Here is a 19,451-nt window from a genome sequence, read left to right on the forward strand (position 1 = left end):
CAATACTTTATTGGCTCTTGCAGCTGCTGCTTGACATTGAGCACTATTGCTATGTCTAATGTCTGCAAGCACTCACAAATCCTTTTCAATTATAGATACCCCTAAATGTATCTAATTTAATTTATAGATTGCACGTTTGTTTTTGATCCCTAAATGCATAACCTTACATTTATCTATGTTAACCTTTATCTTCCATTTGGCTGCCCAATCCTCAGGTTTATTCAAGTCTCTCTGTAGAGAAACTACATCTTGCTCTGAATTTATTATCTTGCAAAGTTTGCTGTCATCTGCAAAAATGGAAACTTTGTTCTCTAACCCATCACCAAGATTGTTAATAATATATTAAAAGGGAGTGGCCCTATCACAGAACCTTGAGGTACTCCATTTAAAACTTTTGACCAATTAGAAAATGTTCCATTTATCACAACTCTCTGTTTCCTGTTCTCCAACTAATTTTCAACCCAAGTACAAATGTTGTTTCCTAGATCCAGGGCCTTGATTCTGTAAACGAACCTCTTGTGTGGCACTGTATCAAAGGCCTTTGCAAAATCTAAGTAGACCACATCTACTGTACTGCCCTGGTCTAAGTTCCCACTAACTTCCTTGTAGAAACTAATTAGATTAGTTTTACATGACCTATCCCTCACAAACCCATGCTGATTCCCACTAATAATCTTATTGCGTACCAAGTAATCCTGAATACTATTCCTTAATATACTTTCCAGTAGTTTCGACACTATTGATGTCAGGCTTACAGGTCTATAATTCCCTGGTTGTGATCTCATTCCCTTTTTAAACAACGGCACCACATCTGCTATTGGCCAATCCCTTGGTACTGAGCCTGATGAGATTGAATCTATGAGAATTAAGAATAGCAGTGTAGCTATTTCTGAGTTTAGCTCCATAAGAACCCTTGGGTATATGCCATCTGGACCTGGAGCTTAATTTATCTTAATATTCTTCAGTCGCCTTTGGACTTCTTCATCTGTCAAACAAGTATTAATTAATGACACCGTTTAATTTCTATTTTTATGTATTATTCCTACCATTTGTTCCTCTCTAGTAAATATTAAAGAAAAGAGAGTGTTTAATAACTCTGCTTTTTCCTTATTTATCATTAATCAATCAATCCACCCAGCTCACTTCTTAGAGGTCCTATATTGTCTTTTTTTAATCCTTTTGCCATTTATATAGTTAAAAAAACTTTCAGTTTTTATAATATTGATTTAACTATCACAGATATCAGACAATAGCTACTCAATTATATGTATATAAATAGTTAAATCCACATTACAAATACACATACAGCTCTATGGATATATATATTAATGATACTTATCAAGTCCTTGTATCCTCGGTCCGATTCTTTATCTGCAGTGTAGGGAACGTTCATGTAGCATAGAATCCTTTCTTGTAGCTTAGTGTAGGTTTTCTGTAGTATAATGTATCTTAGTGTAATATATATATAATGTAGTGTGTTGTACCCCATACCTGCTGCCCGTCGCTCCCCTTCACATTTCTTTTTCGCATGGTTTATTACATTTCTTGTAGTCCTTCAGATTTAAACAATTTAAACACACGCTTCTTCCTTTGCATTTCTTCCCTTACCTTTTTATTTAGCCACATTGGTTTAGACTTAATTCTTTTACATTTGTTTTCCATAGGAATGAACTTGTATGTGTATTTTTCATGGTGTTTAAGTCTCACCTCAATCTTTGGTGTAGTACCTTCACCCCAATCTTCATTGGAGTTCTCGGAGTAGCAAAGAATAGGTCTTCTAACATGGCTCTTCTCAGGAAACCCCTGCCGACTCACTACATACACTCGTAATGTGTTTCTGGTACAGTCCACGTTGGCTGGCAATGTGTGCAGAAAGACATTGCCTTATCTGTGTGGAGTTACTATGTTCTCCCCGTGTTTGCCTGGGTTTCCTCTGGGTGCTCTGGTTTCCTCCCACACTCCAAAAACTTACGAGTCACTGCTATTAAACATTGACGTGTGTGTGTGTGTTAGGGAATTTAGACTGTAAGCTCCACTGGGGCAGGGACTGATGTGAATGAGTTCTCTGTACAGTGCTGCGGAATTAGTGGCGCTATATAAATAAATAAATGATTAATATGATGACATCACGGCCAATTAAATCTCCCCTTAAGTGAAGGAAATTGTATGTTCTCCCTGTGTCTGTGTGTGTTTCCATGGAGTGCTCCCATCATCCAAAATCATACTGGTAAGTTAATTGTAACATTAAAAGTGCCTTCTGACAACACAGACACTGGTGTGGGAGTGTGTGTGGTAGGGAATTGATCTTAATGGGGCTGAGCCTGACGTGAATGACAACATACTCTCTGTATAGCTTTGCGTAGTACGGTGCCTCTTTATAAACAATCATAAGAATTCCAACCAGTAAACAAGTGTGAAATTCGGCACTGTCTCACAAAAGTCAGATTGGAGGTTATATATAGATAAATATTGATAATATACATAAATAAACATATATATATATATATATATATATATATATATATATATATATATATATATATCTATATATCAGGCTGTAGTTATATTCAGCAACCCAAGGTGCCCTGGAAAGTGTTTGCTAATAGTGCCAGCTATGTGTCCTGGCTGTCAGTAAGACTAATAGGAGATATGTATGAGTACATGTCAGTGGTTGGCCTCACATGAGGGTCATTCCTCTGTCACTAGGGGAGACCGGAACACCGCACTGGGCGCCAGTTTCCGCCCGACCCTCTGTACAGAGTGCACGGCGCAGTGTGCACTGGGAAGTGTAGTTTTTCCCGGGCGAAAGCGATTTAGTGCCGCACACTCTTCCGGTTCGTGACGTGTAACGGGAAGGGCCGTTTCCGTACCTTGAAGCAAAACCGATAGTACGAGAACAAGAGGGAGGCGGATAGGAGAGACAGGAGAGCAGAGGTGAGGCTGCACGGTGCCATATGCTGGGCTCTTGCATTATTTCCTATAGGATTGCTGTAGTTCACTGTCTTTGTGTATAGAGGCTTAGTATATTTAGAGTATTTGTGTCTAGGCTATGCACTAACGTGTCTAACTGTGCCCCCTACAGGCGTGGGAACCATGAAGTTGTACAGTTTGAGTATACTCTATAAGGGGGACTACAAGGTCCATCTGCTGAAAAGTGCCTATGATGTGTCCTCATTCAGCTTCTTCCAGAGGTCCAGGTAATGGGCTCTCTTTCCTCCTCTGGATTCTGGTAACCGACTCCTCAGATTAGTGGCTTTTATTATATGCTCTTTATGTAAATTCAGAAAGTACTTGTCACCTACTACAGAAACCTTTTGTATCCGATGCATCATTCCTTGTATTTCCAACAGCCGGAGATGGATACTGAAGATTTTCTACGGAAAGATGCACCTTTGCTATGTTCACATTATTATAAATAAAGACTAATGTTGCACAGCTACAAAAAGCAAAAAATATTACATTGTGTAGACACAGTTATCAATTTTGGAGCTCCTGCAAAGAGAAAATGTGACACTTTTATATGTGTAACAAAGCGTTTTGGGTATTAAACCAGGTCCTTTTTAATATGCTGTTAAAATAAATCAAAATTTTAGTTCACATTTCAGTATCGTAAGATGATCTTGTGTGCGGATCCATTCCTTGCATCCCTCCAAAAGAGGGATAAGTAGTAATTGTCATCACTATAGATTTATTATATTACTACTTAGTTGTTCATCTCCCATTTATATTTTATTTTTATAGTGTACAAGAATTTATGACATTCACTAGCCAGCTGATTGTGGAGCGGTCAGAGAAGGGAAGCCGCTCATCGGTGAAAGAGCAAGGTGAGTGTCTGAGCATTAAGGATGGTTCCTGAAGGAGAAAATGAATTGGGGATCAGCCTGGGGGGAAAAAAATGCAAATTATGTACATGATCTTTTCTTTTCCTTGAAGAACTCCATGGCAACCCTTACATGTGGGTTTAGTTCCTTATCTGAGTATAGATAGGGAAACAAGATGGACACCTCCAGATAGTATATAGTGTGGCTCCTTCTCTCCTCAGAAGTCATAACATCAAGAAGATAGTGTCTGGATAATGTATGAATTGATGAGCAGGCTGCTGATTTGCCAAGATTACAGGCCCAGGATGTCGCCACTTGACTTGTGGTATGTGGAATACTATTAGAAGGGACTTGACCTTGTTTTGGGCCTTTAGGAAGTACAATGAGATGCTCTGTTTTTCTGACATCCTTTGTTCTGGAGAGATGCACGGATTACCTTGCTTGTCTTGATTTTGGCACCGTTTTCTGAATTTCCTATTACTAGGATATCATCTAAGCATGGCAGTACTGTAATTCGTGGCTTCCTGAGGGCAGCCATCAGTACTACAAACACTTTTGTGAAGTGTTAGGAAGAAGTTGAAATACTAAATGGTATGAAACATAAACTGGATATGGTGTCCCATACTGGAAAATCGAAGAAAGTGGTGATGTTGGGATACAGTTGGAATATGGAAATAAGCAGCTTGTAGGTCTAAACACTTTGAGGATAGAAATTAGACTCCATGTGAAAAAAGGTTTTGCTTTTACAAACTGATTGAATTTCCTTAAACCCTTCACAGTCTGGAAGTCTCCTGACTGTTTATCTACCAGAAAAAGTTGTAAAGATCTGTTTAACGCTTTCCTTTGTCTTCTTACTTTATTTTGGGCATCTACATAGAGATTATCCATCCAGATTGTGATGGCTCTGGAGACTGAAGCCATGGCTACCCCCAGCTTTAATTGTGGTGCCTGTGGAAATATGCAATTTTTTTAAAAAAAACAAAACATTTATTTTCCTTTCTATTGGATCAATAACTCCATCCTCTAATGGCCTAGCAGTCTTTTGAAGACAAAAACGCTACTGCTGAATCCACTAAAAATATCGAATTCCATTTATTAGTCTCCTCAACATCATATCGTGCCTGAGGACAGAGTTTCTTGTGTCTCCATAGTTATATTATTATATTTGATCAAAGTGTCTATTAATTCAGTTCCATATTCTTTAGTTTCTACCTCTTTAGAATATGAGGTACCCTCACATGATTCTATTGAGTCCTCTGAAGATAATGTCTGCATTAATAATTCTGTTCCATTCTAATCCTGTATGGGATTTTGCTATTTTAACCCCTTGTGTTGTCTGGTTTGCATTCATTGATGCAAAGTTCTTTCTCATCCTGTCCATCCTTAAACTGTTCTGGGGGTTGCATTGAATTATCTTCTTTAGACATACATTCCACACATAATCTATCCATGTAATCGTTTGCTAGCTGTCTATCACATGCTCCACATACTCAAACGTTTTTTCCAGTTATCTTTCTCTCCAAAGGCTCTGAAAGAGTACAACAAGCATAAGGGCCTACACTTGCTAAGCTAAAGTAGAAAAAGTATGCAAAAAAAACAATTTTGGATAAATGTATCAAGCTGTGAGGTTCCGACGGGTTTGAAAAGTAGAGATGTTGCCTATAGCAACCAATCAGATTCTAGTTATCATTTATTTAGTACATTTGGCAAAATGATAGCTAGAATCTGATTGGTTGCTATAGGCAACATCTCCACTTTTCAAACCCGCCGGTAACTTGCAGCTTGATAAATTTACCCCTTTGACTTTTTAGGGACAGGTTTTGGCTCCATGTTACATGAATTTTGTCCCAAGACAACAATGCAGCAGTGTAGGAGAGAGGACTAGTCCTCATTGATTCTGTCCTTTAATATCTGACCTGGAAGTGATGTCCGGCGGTTTGATGATGTACTTGACGCAGTGTCAGATTTAAAATTTAAAATTGCCTGTTACCACTTCTACTATACAGTTGTAAAGAAAGTGATCCCAGGGAAGTCATCTGTTGTCCTGATGGGCCAATCCTGAGTGAAGCCACACAAAGATCCTCTGGATCCTTTCCAGGAAGAAGGAATATACCTCCATACAATGTGCCTCATCTTGGAGTTATATTTAAAATACCTTCAGTACTGATGAGGTCATGACACATTTTGTTTATATACTAATGGATTTGACTAGTGTTTCTATAAGACACCTTGTAGTTAGATTTAGTGGTCCTTTGGTGGTGGACAACAAACATTCCAGATGCAGTGTTTTGTGGGCAAAACAGGTGTTTTTCATGGTTACATTATCAAGTTAGTCTTATGTGTCCTGACCCTAGAAAGTGATCTTTGCTGTTGACAAAGCTCTTGACGTTTATACCATAGTGATGATCCTGTATGACCGGGGTTGACAACACACTACATTGTTTGGAGCCTCCCTTATGGCTCTCAAGGTTTTAAAAATAAAGATCCAGAACAAGATTATTAATATTGCACGTGCGTTTTTTGGGGGATCGTCACTGGGGTTCAGTGGAACTAATACTGTTAGTGCATTTGTGCAACATAAATGTGTGTCTGCAAAATGTATGCACAACGTTCATCTGTGTTGCTTTATCTCACTTCTATACACAGCAGATTTATTAAATATGGTCTGAATGTCTGTTGCTAACTACGTTTCGGTGGAAATCACCTGGATAGGATGGTTTTTTATCAAGATTTTGGTGGGTGTAATAATGATTCAATTAGTATTACTGGTCGGATAGACTTGTTCCTGATGACTAGCAGTTGGGCAACCTTGGCCTTCTTTTCAGACACTCTGCTATAGCAGAGGTTTCTCCTGTAGTCCTAGTGGGTTCCTGTTTTCATTCTTAAATCTCCTGTCTGTTGCTCTCTCCTGCTGAAATTCTGCATTATTATTTATGACTTCTCTATTTTAATTAGCTGAGCTTCGTAGCCAAATTCTACATTTTGTTATTTGTCATACTACCACTTTCTCTGTCTGAATTTCGCAAATATATAGGGGGAATTCAATTCCCCCTGAAGTACCGCCACGTTATATATATTACCATTATTACGGTAATATTAACCCTGCTTTCTGCAAAAATCGTAATAACGGTAATGGTGTTAGTGCGGCGGTACTTCGGGGGTAATTGAATTCCCCCCATATAGTCTTTTCTCTGCTATCTCTAAGCCTCTTTCTTTACTCTAATCACCTTCCTTACATTTATTACAGTCTGTTAATTTATTCTTTGTTTTCTCTTATCGGTCCTTTGCTTTCTCCTTTCAGCCTTTTTCTCCAGATCTCTGACCAACTGCTTCTCGCTTCTTCCACATCTCTTATCTAACTGGTCCTCTCTCTCGAGGTTCCCTCCAATAAGATGGCTCCTTTTATTAGCAGCTCCTACACTGTAGAGATGTACATGGGCAGTCCCTTCCTTGCAAGTGTGTCTCTCTTCTGATGGGCCGCCATGGTGGCACGGCTGGAGACTCATATGGGGATGTCTCTCAGCCGGTTCATTCATGTTTCCACTGAGTGATTACCATGATGACCCATAAACTTAATTTCTTATGTATCCCCTCCATATTACTTGGCAGTGGGTTTCCCACACTTCGATTATTTTAAGTGGTTGTCTGTTCCCCTAGGGCTTTGTAGGGCATTAAACAACCATAATTAGAGTTATTTAAATTACGGTACTTGTAGCACAGTAAGGACATGCAGATACAAGATGAGCATGCCTCTTGGAGAGGATTCCTATTTTGAGCTACACGGATCTTGAAATGCATTGGTTGTGAGACTGGGTGCAAGTTTTGGAGTGGATGATGGTTGGCACGTTTGCTCTATGCATCCATAAGTTAGTTAGATTTAAGGTTACACATATCTTAGTGCGTGCAGACACCTCTTTGCTCATATGCAAACCGTGCATCTTTATCTTCCACTCAGAAACAGGGTAAATATGTACAGCAATAATAGTAATGGCCAACCTCCCAGACAGCTCCTCTTGTGCAGTAATCAGGGTGTCTGTAGCCTCTGTCATTCGATGGCAGGAAGGAAAGCAGAGAGAGGGAAACAGAATAGTAGAACAAGCCTTAAAACCCTGTGTTTCTGACGCTGCTCCGAGTTGTTCATGTCCCAGACAGTGTAGGAGGTGCCACCAGATGAGCATCAGTGCTGTATTCTTATAATAAGAGATTAAAAGAGTGGAGGTGCCACTGCAGATGATTTGGATGGTTTGAGGAATCAGTGGGAAATAGATATTAGCCCTTTATCAGACAAGGAGTGGGAAATGGTTACAGACAGTACTAAAGGTTATACTTCATCATTAAAATTTCAACAAATACAGGTGTTTATCTTACACAGGGCCTACTTTACCCCTATTAGATTGGCAAAATTTCGCCCGGATGCTACCCCTAACTGTCCGAAATGCAATTCGATCAATGCTAACTTTTGGCACCTTCTATGGGAGTGTTCATGTATACGAATCTTCTGGCGAAGGATCAGGAGATGTATTCAGGTTACTGGAATTGAAGTGTCTCTTAGTTCACCGGCCACTTGTCTCTTTGGGCTCCGATTGAAGGGGAAAGTTAATAAACTGACAAAAATGTACATTTCACAGTTATTGATGTTGGCTAAGGTCTGTATAGCGAGGCTGTGGTTGGCCCCGACGAGTCCCACGGTTAAAAATTGGAAGGCACTGGTCAATACCACCATAAGGCACGAGAGATTTGTTTATACTAGCAGACAGGCTCTGAAGGAATTTGAGAATATATGGTACAGATGGTTAGAGTCTCCATTCTATCCTGTGTCATCTAGTACAGATGCTCTATCTACTTAAATGTATGGCTACCGCAGTTCTTATAATAAGTATCTGAGTCCATGTAATAAACCCTGCATGTGTAACATACTTATGTATAAGCATTTACGATGTATGATCCTGAATGAATATAGCACATTTATTATTATTATTATTATGCTTTAATGTAATCTTGTAAATTCCATCATTTAATTCCGATATGTATGCAATTGTTTTTCTTTTCTTTTTGTTGTTTAGTATGTTCATATCTTAAAAAATTTCAATAAAAATACTGGATTTAAAAAAAAAAAGAGTGGAGGTGAGGAATGGTCACTGCCTTGACTGTATTCCTTATCCAATATCATTAGCCTGACCACACACAGGGTATCCATGGTGCATCCTGTCTATTAAGAATTGTGCCCAGATCTTCAGAGTTACGTTTTCTGTCTGCTCTGCACCATGGAGATGACGGCCTTGGCACCTGTTCATGACTTAGATCAGTATGATTGATAAAGCTATTTTGAAACATAGACTGATTTGGGTATACTCTTCCCTTCTGGCTGCTAACAATTGAAACAGTTTATCATGTTTAATATGGAGGCTAGACTGGTGTGGACATTGCTTTATTCTCTCTGTTGATGTGACGTTAGCATCCACCTCTAGGATGGCAGTGCCCATTACCCTGCGGGGGAGATCCAGTTGCCGGCGATGTGGCGTGCTGTGTCTCGCGGACGTTCTGGTGACACCTCGCGGCTAATTAATTCTTCCCTCAGAGTAATAGTTGGTGACTTGCCGTTTACGTACACTGTCTGTTTCAGTGCTACATATTTTTTTGGGGATATTCACCCTCGAATGATCATTTTAAGAATTTCAGAATTCTTTTGATTCCAGGATATTTTGTTTTGTTAATTTAGATAGCATTAGCAGAATTTATTTTAATAGAATGAAAGTATGCAGCTTTTAAACGGCATTTTGAGTATTTGTAAAGGTTTGTGTTCATTTGCAAATACATATAATACATAGTCATAAAAAATATAGCACAAACTCTTTTACGAAGTAGGACGTGATTGGCAATCATCTAGTTGTCACCAAGAACTAACGATTGATATCCTAGAACAGATTTTACTTTGTCACTGTTTATAAGCAAAGTGTAAGCCAACATGAAGCAGCCATGTGTGACATAGTGGTTCAGTAGCTTGTAGAAGCACATTTATCAGCAGTAACTGAGAGTAATTGTTTTCTGTATGAGTTCATCATTGGACCGCTCCTCCTAATAACACTGCTTCAGTTTGTGCACAGCTCTCACCACAGCATCTCATTGACGTTGACTTGGCTTTTTCAAAACCAGGATTCTTTTATTTTTCAGCCATCCGGTTGTAGATTAGCTTGTGTGTTTAGGATCATTGTCCTTTTTATATGATCCACTTTCAGCCAAGCCTCAGTTGTCAGACAAAGTCCCTCCCATTTTCTGCTGGACTACTCTGGTATTAAGAGAAGTTCATGGTAAACTTGATAACAATGTAGCAATTAGGTCTTGTGACGGCATAACTACCCCAGATCATCACCCCATCCACCACCACCGTGCTTGACAGTTGGTATAAGGTTCTTGTGGTGGTACGAAGTGTTTGGTTTTAATCCACATCATCATGTTTAGTGGAAACCAAACTGTACTGCAACATGGGTTTTTGCTTTCTTGTTTTGCAGAGGATGGCTACCTTTCCTGGCTACCTTTCCTGGCTACCTTTCCTGGCTACCTTTCCTGGCTACCTTTCCATCAAATCCATACTTTTTTTTAAGCATTTTACTCATGATAGAATTGAGCATTTATTGTGTTGATAGAAGCACGTAGATTCCTGGTTGTAGCTTTCAGGTTCTTGGCAGAGTTTTGGACCATCGTATGTTCTAATCTTCGGGTGAATTTGCTGGAACGTCCACTCCAGGAAAGCTGGCTTCAATGTTCTCCGTTTGCAGTACTCTCTTACTGTACGTTGATGGACTTCAGTCTGGAAAGGGATATAAGGCGGCTTCCAAATAATTTGATCAGCAACAATAGCTTCACTGAGATCATTGCAGATGTCTTTCCTGCAAAACACAAACGTGATTGCTCCAGCGCAAACTTCCAAGATTCTACTTTTATATAGAGGTCACAGCACCCCCTGTGGTCATATAATGAAGTTATGGTTAAAACTAACATATTTACTAATACGAAAGAAGTAAGGGTTTACTTGCTTTCTCACACAGGACACATGTTGGAATAATTAATGACAAAGTAAAATCTTATGGGGTTTTTTCACATGAGATTAGACTTACTAAATTTAGGACTTGTTGAGGAATAGATGATTGTTAATCTATGTGCTGATGTGGTAAAACGCAGATTTTAAAGCAGATGTACTTCACATGACTGGGAGTTGGGCAGCACGGTGACACAGTGGTTAGCATTGCTGTCTCATGGTGCTGGCACCATGAGTTCTATTCTGAGCTTGGTCTATCTTTGTGGAATTTATATGTTCTCCTGCGTGGGTTTCCTCCGTATGATCTGTGTGTGTGTGTGTGTGTGTGTGTTTTATAGGGAATTTAGAACTAATCTAGATTTGTGGAAATGGTGAGTTTGAATTGTATCACTGCTGTATTCATTAGAAACTCTAATCTATTTTACACTATTTCTGTTCTACTTTAAGGAACACCTTGCCCAGTACTATACATTATAAGGATGTTAGCAGTTACCTTAGAAATGTCTAGTCTGTATTTAAACAAAATCTGTCTTTCTGCTATTTGTGGTCACAGAACACCTCTGACCTTTTATGTTGATATCTTTTGAAGTTTACACTAGTATATATTATCCTACCTTTAATAGTAACGTTGCAGTATGTGTTTATTGCGTTGTGTGTAAAATGGTTCTGAAGGCCTCCCCAGCATATCTCCTGAGACTTACATCTGCTACTCAGACAGTGAGGATTTGGATTTTACTTTTAGCATATTATGTTGAGCATAACATATTGTAAAAAAATAGAAACTAAACATTTTGCATAGTTTTTAGTAGAAAAACAATAAGGATACTCCCAATGTATTCATTAATACTTTGATCAAAAAAACCTGCTGGATAACGTCTTACAACAGTGTTTGCTAACATGTGACACTCCAGGTGTTGTGAAACTACAAGTTCCAGCATGCTTTGCCAATATATAGCAGCTTATTGCTGGAAGGGTATGCTGGGACTTGTAGTTTCACAACACCTGGAGTGTCACAGGTTAGCCAACACTGTCTTACAAGAACTCACTTTTAAGAGCAAAATCTTCAAGCAAATCTTCTCTCTGACCATACAAGGCTTGTCTGTTTGTTACATTGGTGTTAATGCGTCTTCATGCTCTTTTGACCACTAGGTGGCAATGTTCTCTCTTGGGCAGCACAGTGGCTCAGTGGTTAGCACTTCTGCCTCACAGCACTGAGGTCATGAGTTCGAGCCCCGACCATGTCCTTATCGGTGTGGAGTTTGTATGTTCTCTCCGTGTTTGCGTGGGTTTCCTCCGGGTGCTCCGGTTTCCTCCCACAATCCAAAAACACGCTGCTTGGCTAATTGGCTGCTATCAAAATTGACCCTAGTCTGTCTGTCTGTCTGTCTGTCTGTCTGTGTGTGTGTGTGTGTGTGTGTGTGTGTGTGTGTGTGTTAGGGAATTTAGACTGTAAGCTCCAATGGGGCAGGGACTGATGTGAATGAGTTCTCTGTACAGCGCTGCAGAATCAGTGGCGCTATATAACCAAATGATGGTTATGGATAATATTTACTTTTGTCCTAATAATAGAAAAGTTACCATTTATATTAATAAATGCAAAAAAAGCTGATATTTCCTTTCTTCTACTTGTTTGAAGAAGACCTCAGTCATCCACCAAGTCTTGAGAATGAGAATAGAATCTTCTATTCCCGCTGACTCTAACTAGTATTTGTGTCTTCTTCTAATGAGGCTTTCCACCACCAGGTGTCTTTAATATACTGATCCTGGCTTGACTCTCCGTTTGTTAGTTTTATATCATCAGGCAGAGTTGGTTTATCTAAATGCAAACTGCACAGATTTTGAATGAAAATTAGCAATTTTCTGAAAGATAGCAATACCTGTCTAAATAGCAAAGAGGGAAGCTAGGAAAATAAAGCAATATATTAATTAGAAATTGCAGGAGGACATAAACAGTAACTCAGTGATGTGAATGTATAATAAGTAAGAGATGTGCCTTGTACGAGAACAGCACAGGGCCGCTAAACTTGCTGCCGAGTCCCATGCTTAATGTGTAACTTGTCTCCTGATACAGAATATCTCTGTCACGTGTACGTGCGGAATGACTCCCTGGCAGGTGTAGTGGTGGCTGATGCAGAGTATCCCCAGAGAGTCTGCTTCACTCTGCTGGAAAAGGTAGGAACGCTCTAGAATTGCAGGTTCCCAGATTAACGTTTAGTAGTTCTAACCAGATCTAGAGAGTTTAGTTTCTTTCAATGGAATAACTCCCTTTTTAGAATGTATTTTGGCAAAGTTACACTAACCATAAAAAGTGTTGTAGTTGTAACTTCCCACCTGTGATTGTCTCCTTCTGCCCAGGTCCTGGAGGAGTTCAGCACCCAGGTGGACAGGATAGACTGGCCGTCTGGCTCCCCAGCCACTATCCAGTACAATGCTTTGGATTCTTACCTTGCCAAGTATCAGGTGAGGCTGTCAGTCATACAAAATATCTTAATATCTGATTCTGTATGTATTTAAGGTTAAAAAAAAAGCAAAGACTATTATCTAAGTGTGTTGTAGTTGTGGGATTGTTGCAACAGCATCCAAAATCTTTTTTTACTTCTAATGCAATGCCGCTTTCATCTGGGGTTATTTTAATCTAAAATGTCTAAATCTATTGTGACATAATCGGTTAAGCCTTTTTCTGTCTACAGTGAGTTGTCTTTCGTATATATATTTGCCATTTTACTTGTAATTTCAGTGTAATGCACTCCAGTATTCAAAGGAAATTGAGTTAGTAGTTAGTATTGGCCTGAAGTCTTATCTTCCACGCCAGTACAGACAGCTGAAGCCCCTCCCACAGCTTTAGGACATCAGAGCACATTTATTAACCTGTCTTTTAGGTACAGTATTGGAACTGAACCACAGCAACCAATCAGCAATTAGCTTTTATCTTTCTAGTGCAAGTTAGACAATAAAACCAACTGTCTCATTGGTTGATGTAGTTTAGTGAAATTTTGCTTCTAAATGCAATGTTCATAAATGAGCTCTAGTGCCCCAAGGGGCCGGTGGAAGGCCAATATCAAAGGGACTTTTCAGGTATACCCAGTATAAGTCTGTATGGTGAAATGCTACATAATCTCTAAAAGGTGAATCGGGCTCGTTTTATTTGTGGGGTAGTATGTAAACTGTAGCTGGAGAATAAGGTCACTTACATTGTGTCTGAGGAATATCGGGATGTATGATTGAGGTATAGCGCCCCATAAGGGATGCTGCAAAAATAGTGACTTATATCTAACCAAGTTCTTGAAATTGGTGGCCTGCTCACTCCATGTACAGCATTACATATTCCGAACAAGATAAACCTAACCAATGATCTCTGTAAACCACTCCCCCAATTTATCCAAAACCTGCACAATCGCCCACCTCCTATCCACCCCCCCCATCCACTTTCCTGCCACCATGCCTCTTTTGGGGTCCACAAATCATGGCTTTAGGAAGGTCTGATACAATGAATTACCTATCTGAATTTCTCTATATAGTTCCCTGTACTGCTTCCACAATTCAGTGTTTATAAGTGAGAATGGGGGACTGTGCCAAGAACACGCAGGTTTGAGAAGCAGGACGTTCTAAAGCCTCTCTGCTCACTACAATACAAGAAAGTTGAGGAGATTTTGCTTGTAAAACTGCAGAAATCAACTGAAAATGGGATGTTAAAGGGATCATAATTTGTTTTTCCTCAGAACCCTCGAGATGCAGATCCAATGAGCAAAGTGCAGGCTGAGCTGGACGAAACCAAAATAATCTTGGTGAGTTTAATGTTAGAGATTTGTTTACTGGGAGAGTCAACTCTTGCTCCCATTGTTTAAGTATGGTGTTTCTGCTTTGTATGTTGGAACATTTGCCTGTTCTGTTATTATCAGCACAACACTATGGAGTCTTTACTACAGCGTGGGGAGAAACTGGATGACTTGGTCAGTAAGTCAGAAGTGTTGGGAACCCAGTCCAAGGCCTTCTACAAAACAGTGAGTAATGATTGGGGCTCAGTGCCATGTTACTGGGGGGATCTGAGGAGAGTGTGCAGACCATGCGATTATATGGGGAGGTCGGCTTGTGTAATCCGAGTAACAGTAACACATTATTCTGAAGGAGAGGATAAGGCGTAGGAAAGTGTGCCACAGTCTATTACATATTTTTAGGAACTAGAAGTTTATACTGATTTCATGACTAATGTACACAAGTCTCTTGTAATACAAGGTGCAATGTACACAATAGTAAATTCTGCTAATACTGTAAACCAATCTGGAGTTCTCTGACCTAAAAACATTAAAGCAACAATAATATTTATATGGGGGTCAAACTACTTGGGGGCAACCTACAATGCCCTTATCTACACTGTGGGTTTTATTCCTAATAACATACATGTAATGGAAGTGATGATGTCCCATATGAGCTCTTGGATAAAACATTGGCCAGCTACTTTATGACCTCTGGCATTCTTATAGTGTAAATTAGAAGCATGTTTTCCTGTGTATACAGTAATATATATATTATTGTACTCTTTTGATGACTTATTATAACCTCTGTCCACATCCCTCTTCCCTCCACCTCTTAGGCACGAAAGCAGAACTCCTGCTGTGGAATTATGTGATGTTTGCACAGTTGAAGAGACCGGACACAAGACAATGACAGTGAACACTATTGACATCAGGGGGCTGACATACCAAATCAGCTATTGCCCAGTCCTCTCCATTTCCAACAGGGGGCAGTTTAAGCAGCACTACCCTCAGGTCAATTATCCTTTTACCTTCATTTATAAATGAGGGGGGAGTGGTCTTTTTTAGTATTGGCTATTGATGTGTACTTCATTTTTACTGCAAGTCCTAAAGTCCCAACCAATGAGCCCCCTGTTATGAGTCACAACCTAAATGGAATAAATCGGACTATTTTCTGTTCAGTGCAAACATTCCTCTAATATGTAAAGTGATACCGAGTATCGCCATACATTCTGTGTGTTAAAAATCCTCACCAAGCTGCAGAGTGTTGTTCAGTAATCTGGTAATACGTAGTGCAGTAATGCTACATTAATCAAAACCCCAAAATGATCTCCCTACGAGGGATAGGGTTAATTGTCAAGCCTGCTTCTTCCTGTAACGCTCATGTTTTATGTAATAACTCCATCTTTTCCATACAGCAAGACATCTCCTCATCGTGGTTAACCTTTTACAATTTTTTTCCCCCTGGAGTACTTCTGCTGTAAGGGTTAAATTGGGAGAGAGAATTAAAAATAAAAAAAAAATCTGCACATCCATAGCAAGCCTGATCCATGGACTCCACAGATTAACTCTTTCTTCATTAATGCCGAAGATCTTGTCTCTTTTACCAGCTCGTTTTATCCAAAAACGCTCCAACAACCAATGTATTTAAATCTCTGTGGACCTATGTATTGTGGAAATGGTTAAATCACATGCTGTATAGATAAGTTATTAATGTATTTCAGTGTTTTATTTTTGTTTATTCTAACCTCCAGTGACTATTTTTTTTTTTTTTTTTCAATTATTTCTGGCAAAAATGTATTTTAATAAAGATTGGATGAACCTTTCTGTACCAAATGCTGGATAAGATGATAAAACACATTTGTAGATGTTTGAAAGCAGCGTGTGGATGGTTTATTGTGGAGCATCTCGCTCAATTCAAAACCACTATAGGTACAGTTGTGTTCAGATGTATAAATAAAGAAATGGGCCTAGGAGAAAGTTACAGTCACGGAATAAGTGGGTGTTTAGTTGGTTGAATATAGCAATGGTTATAATCCATATATTTAAATTGCCCACAACAGACTTTTTTATTTTGTTAATAGGCTGTACATATGAAAAAAAAATATCTTTTTATAAGGTGGCACAAAAGGTGGTATTTATGGTGATGTACAATAAACAGCAACGATCCATAACATATTACAAAATACACGAAAAACAAAATACAAAGCAGATATACAGAGAAACAAATTACACCGATAACTTTGTAATGCAGGTCAAGTTTTTTACAGGACAGTGAGGGAGAGCGGTAGTACTGTCCAACGTGCAGCAGGCCTGGGCTCAACCGGGGTGGGAATGCAGGCCTAGCGGTACAGCTGAGGTTAGAGATGAAGGGGGGGGGGGGGGTATTGGGAGAGTGCATCGGAGGTGTGGGGTATAAAGTTTCAATTTAATTCTGTAGGCCATGGGGAGTCAATGTAGCGATTGGCAGAGATAGTGGTGGCATAGAAAAATAAGGTGGGCAGGGGCATAGGTTAGACCTGAGAGAGGGACAAGGCGGGCCAGAGAGGAGGAGGTGGATACAATAATCACGGTGAGCAATTATAAGGGAGAGAATAAGAGTTTTGGTGGCTTCCATAGTAGGAAAGGTCCAGAGGTGGAAGCTGCAGAAATTAGAGAGGGAGCTGAATGGGAGGTTTGAAGGAGCGGGTGGAGTTAAGGATAACCCCTAGCCAGCAGATTTTAGGGACTTTAGGTGTGAGAGCTCTAGAGGGGGGACAAGGTGGGAACAGACCTAGAGGGTGGGTGGGGTGGGATAGAAGAATGCTGGTCTCTTTTTGCAGATACTGAAGTGAAGAAGGGGGTGGGACACAGCTCAGAGATGGTGTCCACAGAGGTGGATAAGATGGGGGGGGGGGGAAGGTGGGACGAGAAGTACTGACAGCAGGAGATGTCATGACTATTTTTTTTTTATTATTATTTTTTTTGCACAAAGCTGCAATTTGCAATTACATTCCCAGCAATCAAGTTTTCTGAAGAAATGTATGAAAAGCTATTTTTTTCTTTACATCCAAACAAACAAATTTGGTCTGTGTTGGCTTCTGACCTTTTCAGAATTTAGTGACGTCAGAGCTTCTGGTGGGGTTATGCACTACAGATAATTGATCACACATTCCCATGTCAGAAGCCCGGTAGGGGAAGAGACTGCTGGACAGTTTCCTGAGTATGGCTGATCCTGATGTCAGCCCACCTTCTTCACTCGCATACTAGTGCATGTGGTGTTACTGGTGCGATGTATGTTCGTGTACTATATAAATCATGGAGTTGTGCAGGCATCGGGATCCTGCTCTATTCTCACTGCACATTACTGTGATAAGCATTTTCTGACTTCAAACCTCACAGCACACGTATATGCTAATATATCAAAATAAGAAAGCAAAAAGATGCATAACCATGAGGCACTCCGAGGTAGCTATTAAAATATAACTTTTATTAAATATGTTAAAAAATGAAAAGTAGAGCGCAATATTTAAAAAGTAGCTAAAGGTGAAAACAAATGTGAGCTGTGATCTAAAAATGCAAACTTGGTTACATTGCCTCACTATAATACAAATAATAAGGTATACCTATACCAAATTCTAATAGGCCCTATAAATACTAAATATTGAACATGGTGATGACCATAAAGTGTGATCCTGTATACATCACAATACCTCTGGTCTCAAGAGGATTTGGGTAAATAAATAATTTTTACCCTAACATAATCAATGTTTAGTAATAATGATGGCAGAGAACGTAGATTCTAAATAATTGGCATGGCAATCCTGCATCTATCACAGTGTCACAAAACTATATAGAGATTTTGAATAGCCAAGTGCTTTCATTCCTAAATAACCAGGATCAGAGCTTTTAAAATAGTAATAGCAGAGACCATAGGTTCCAGGGAATAGCAATATCAATGTAGGTAAAAACACATGTTTCACTTCAAGAGCTTTTTATAGGCTTTTTCTGTCTTCATTGTATATGCTAATATGTAGAGGAGTCCTAAAAGTGGCTGGCTGCAGTGCATTTCAATGTGAGATGACAGACGGGAAGTCTATGTTTAAGAAAATAGACCCCTCCCCCCGCCTCCCCCTCCTAGTACTTTATGAAAGTACACAGCTTCTGGATGTTACACTGTATTTAGTTTTTTATTTTCAAATCACCTGAAGCAGAACTTTAATTTCTCCTGGTTAATTTAATAGAATATAGCAGATATGTTGGTGTAATAGTTTTGTCGCTCCACCAGGGGGCTACAGGTTCTGTGTAGAACCAGTGGTTATATACAACTATTGGAAACATGGTATGTAAAGAAACAAACTTCACTTTTAACTGTATGTATATCTTTATGCTAAATGTTCCTTTGATCTGTAGCTGTAGTCCCTTTCCCTCATCTCTGTGGAAGATGTGGCAATTAAGTTACATTTTAAGGGGGAAATTCAATTGGCTGCGTTACTGCCGAAAGTAACGCAGCCTGCACTCTACTGCAGTTAATACGGTAATTTTAACCCAGATTCCTGCAGAAATCAGCATTAAACATTACCATACTAACGGTAATAGTACGCAGGCCGCGTTACTTTTAGCAGTAACTCGGCCAGTTGAATTCCTTCCTAAGAGTTTGGTTGTTTGATGATGGACTACTTGCTTCCCAAAATTTTAAAAACCAAAATCTAGTTTTCTGGCTGAAAGAGACTCCTTCAATTTGATCATACTTTACTAATGCATACTGTTTGTATGTGTCTAGTCTGAGGGGAAAAAAAAATCTAAAATTATAAATTTCTATAATAACTCCTTCGCTTGTGATAAGGTGTGGGATGCTACTTC

The 19,451-nt window shown here is 39.4% G+C and overlaps 1 protein-coding gene across 1 annotated transcript; it reads left to right on the top strand.

Annotated features, from left to right (window-relative positions):
- The first annotated feature begins 2,804 nt into the window (after positions 1-2,804).
- On the top strand, positions 2,805-16,486 carry YKT6 (YKT6 vesicular SNARE protein). Its single transcript, XM_075207242.1, has 8 exons — positions 2,805-2,934; positions 3,083-3,197; positions 3,742-3,824; positions 12,929-13,029; positions 13,213-13,317; positions 14,577-14,642; positions 14,757-14,858; positions 15,449-16,486. The coding sequence occupies exons 2-8, from the start codon at positions 3,094-3,096 to the stop codon at positions 15,482-15,484; spliced, it is 597 nt and encodes a 198-aa protein (XP_075063343.1). The 5' UTR covers positions 2,805-2,934; positions 3,083-3,093; the 3' UTR covers positions 15,485-16,486.
- The last annotated feature ends 2,965 nt before the right edge of the window (positions 16,487-19,451 follow it).

Source organism: Mixophyes fleayi, chromosome 4, assembly GCF_038048845.1.
Source record: "Mixophyes fleayi isolate aMixFle1 chromosome 4, aMixFle1.hap1, whole genome shotgun sequence".
Classification (NCBI taxonomy): Eukaryota; Metazoa; Chordata; class Amphibia; order Anura; family Limnodynastidae; genus Mixophyes; species Mixophyes fleayi.

Coding starts and splice junctions, on each gene's coding strand:
- YKT6 (XM_075207242.1), top strand. CDS start 3,094: ATGAAGTTGTACAGTTTGAGTATACTCTATAAGGGGGACTACAAGGTC. Junction 3,825..12,928: donor CTCATCGGTGAAAGAGCAAG/GTGAGTGTCTGA, acceptor CTCCTGATACAG/AATATCTCTGTCACGTGTAC. Junction 14,859..15,448: donor CCAAGGCCTTCTACAAAACA/GTGAGTAATGAT, acceptor TCCACCTCTTAG/GCACGAAAGCAGAACTCCTG.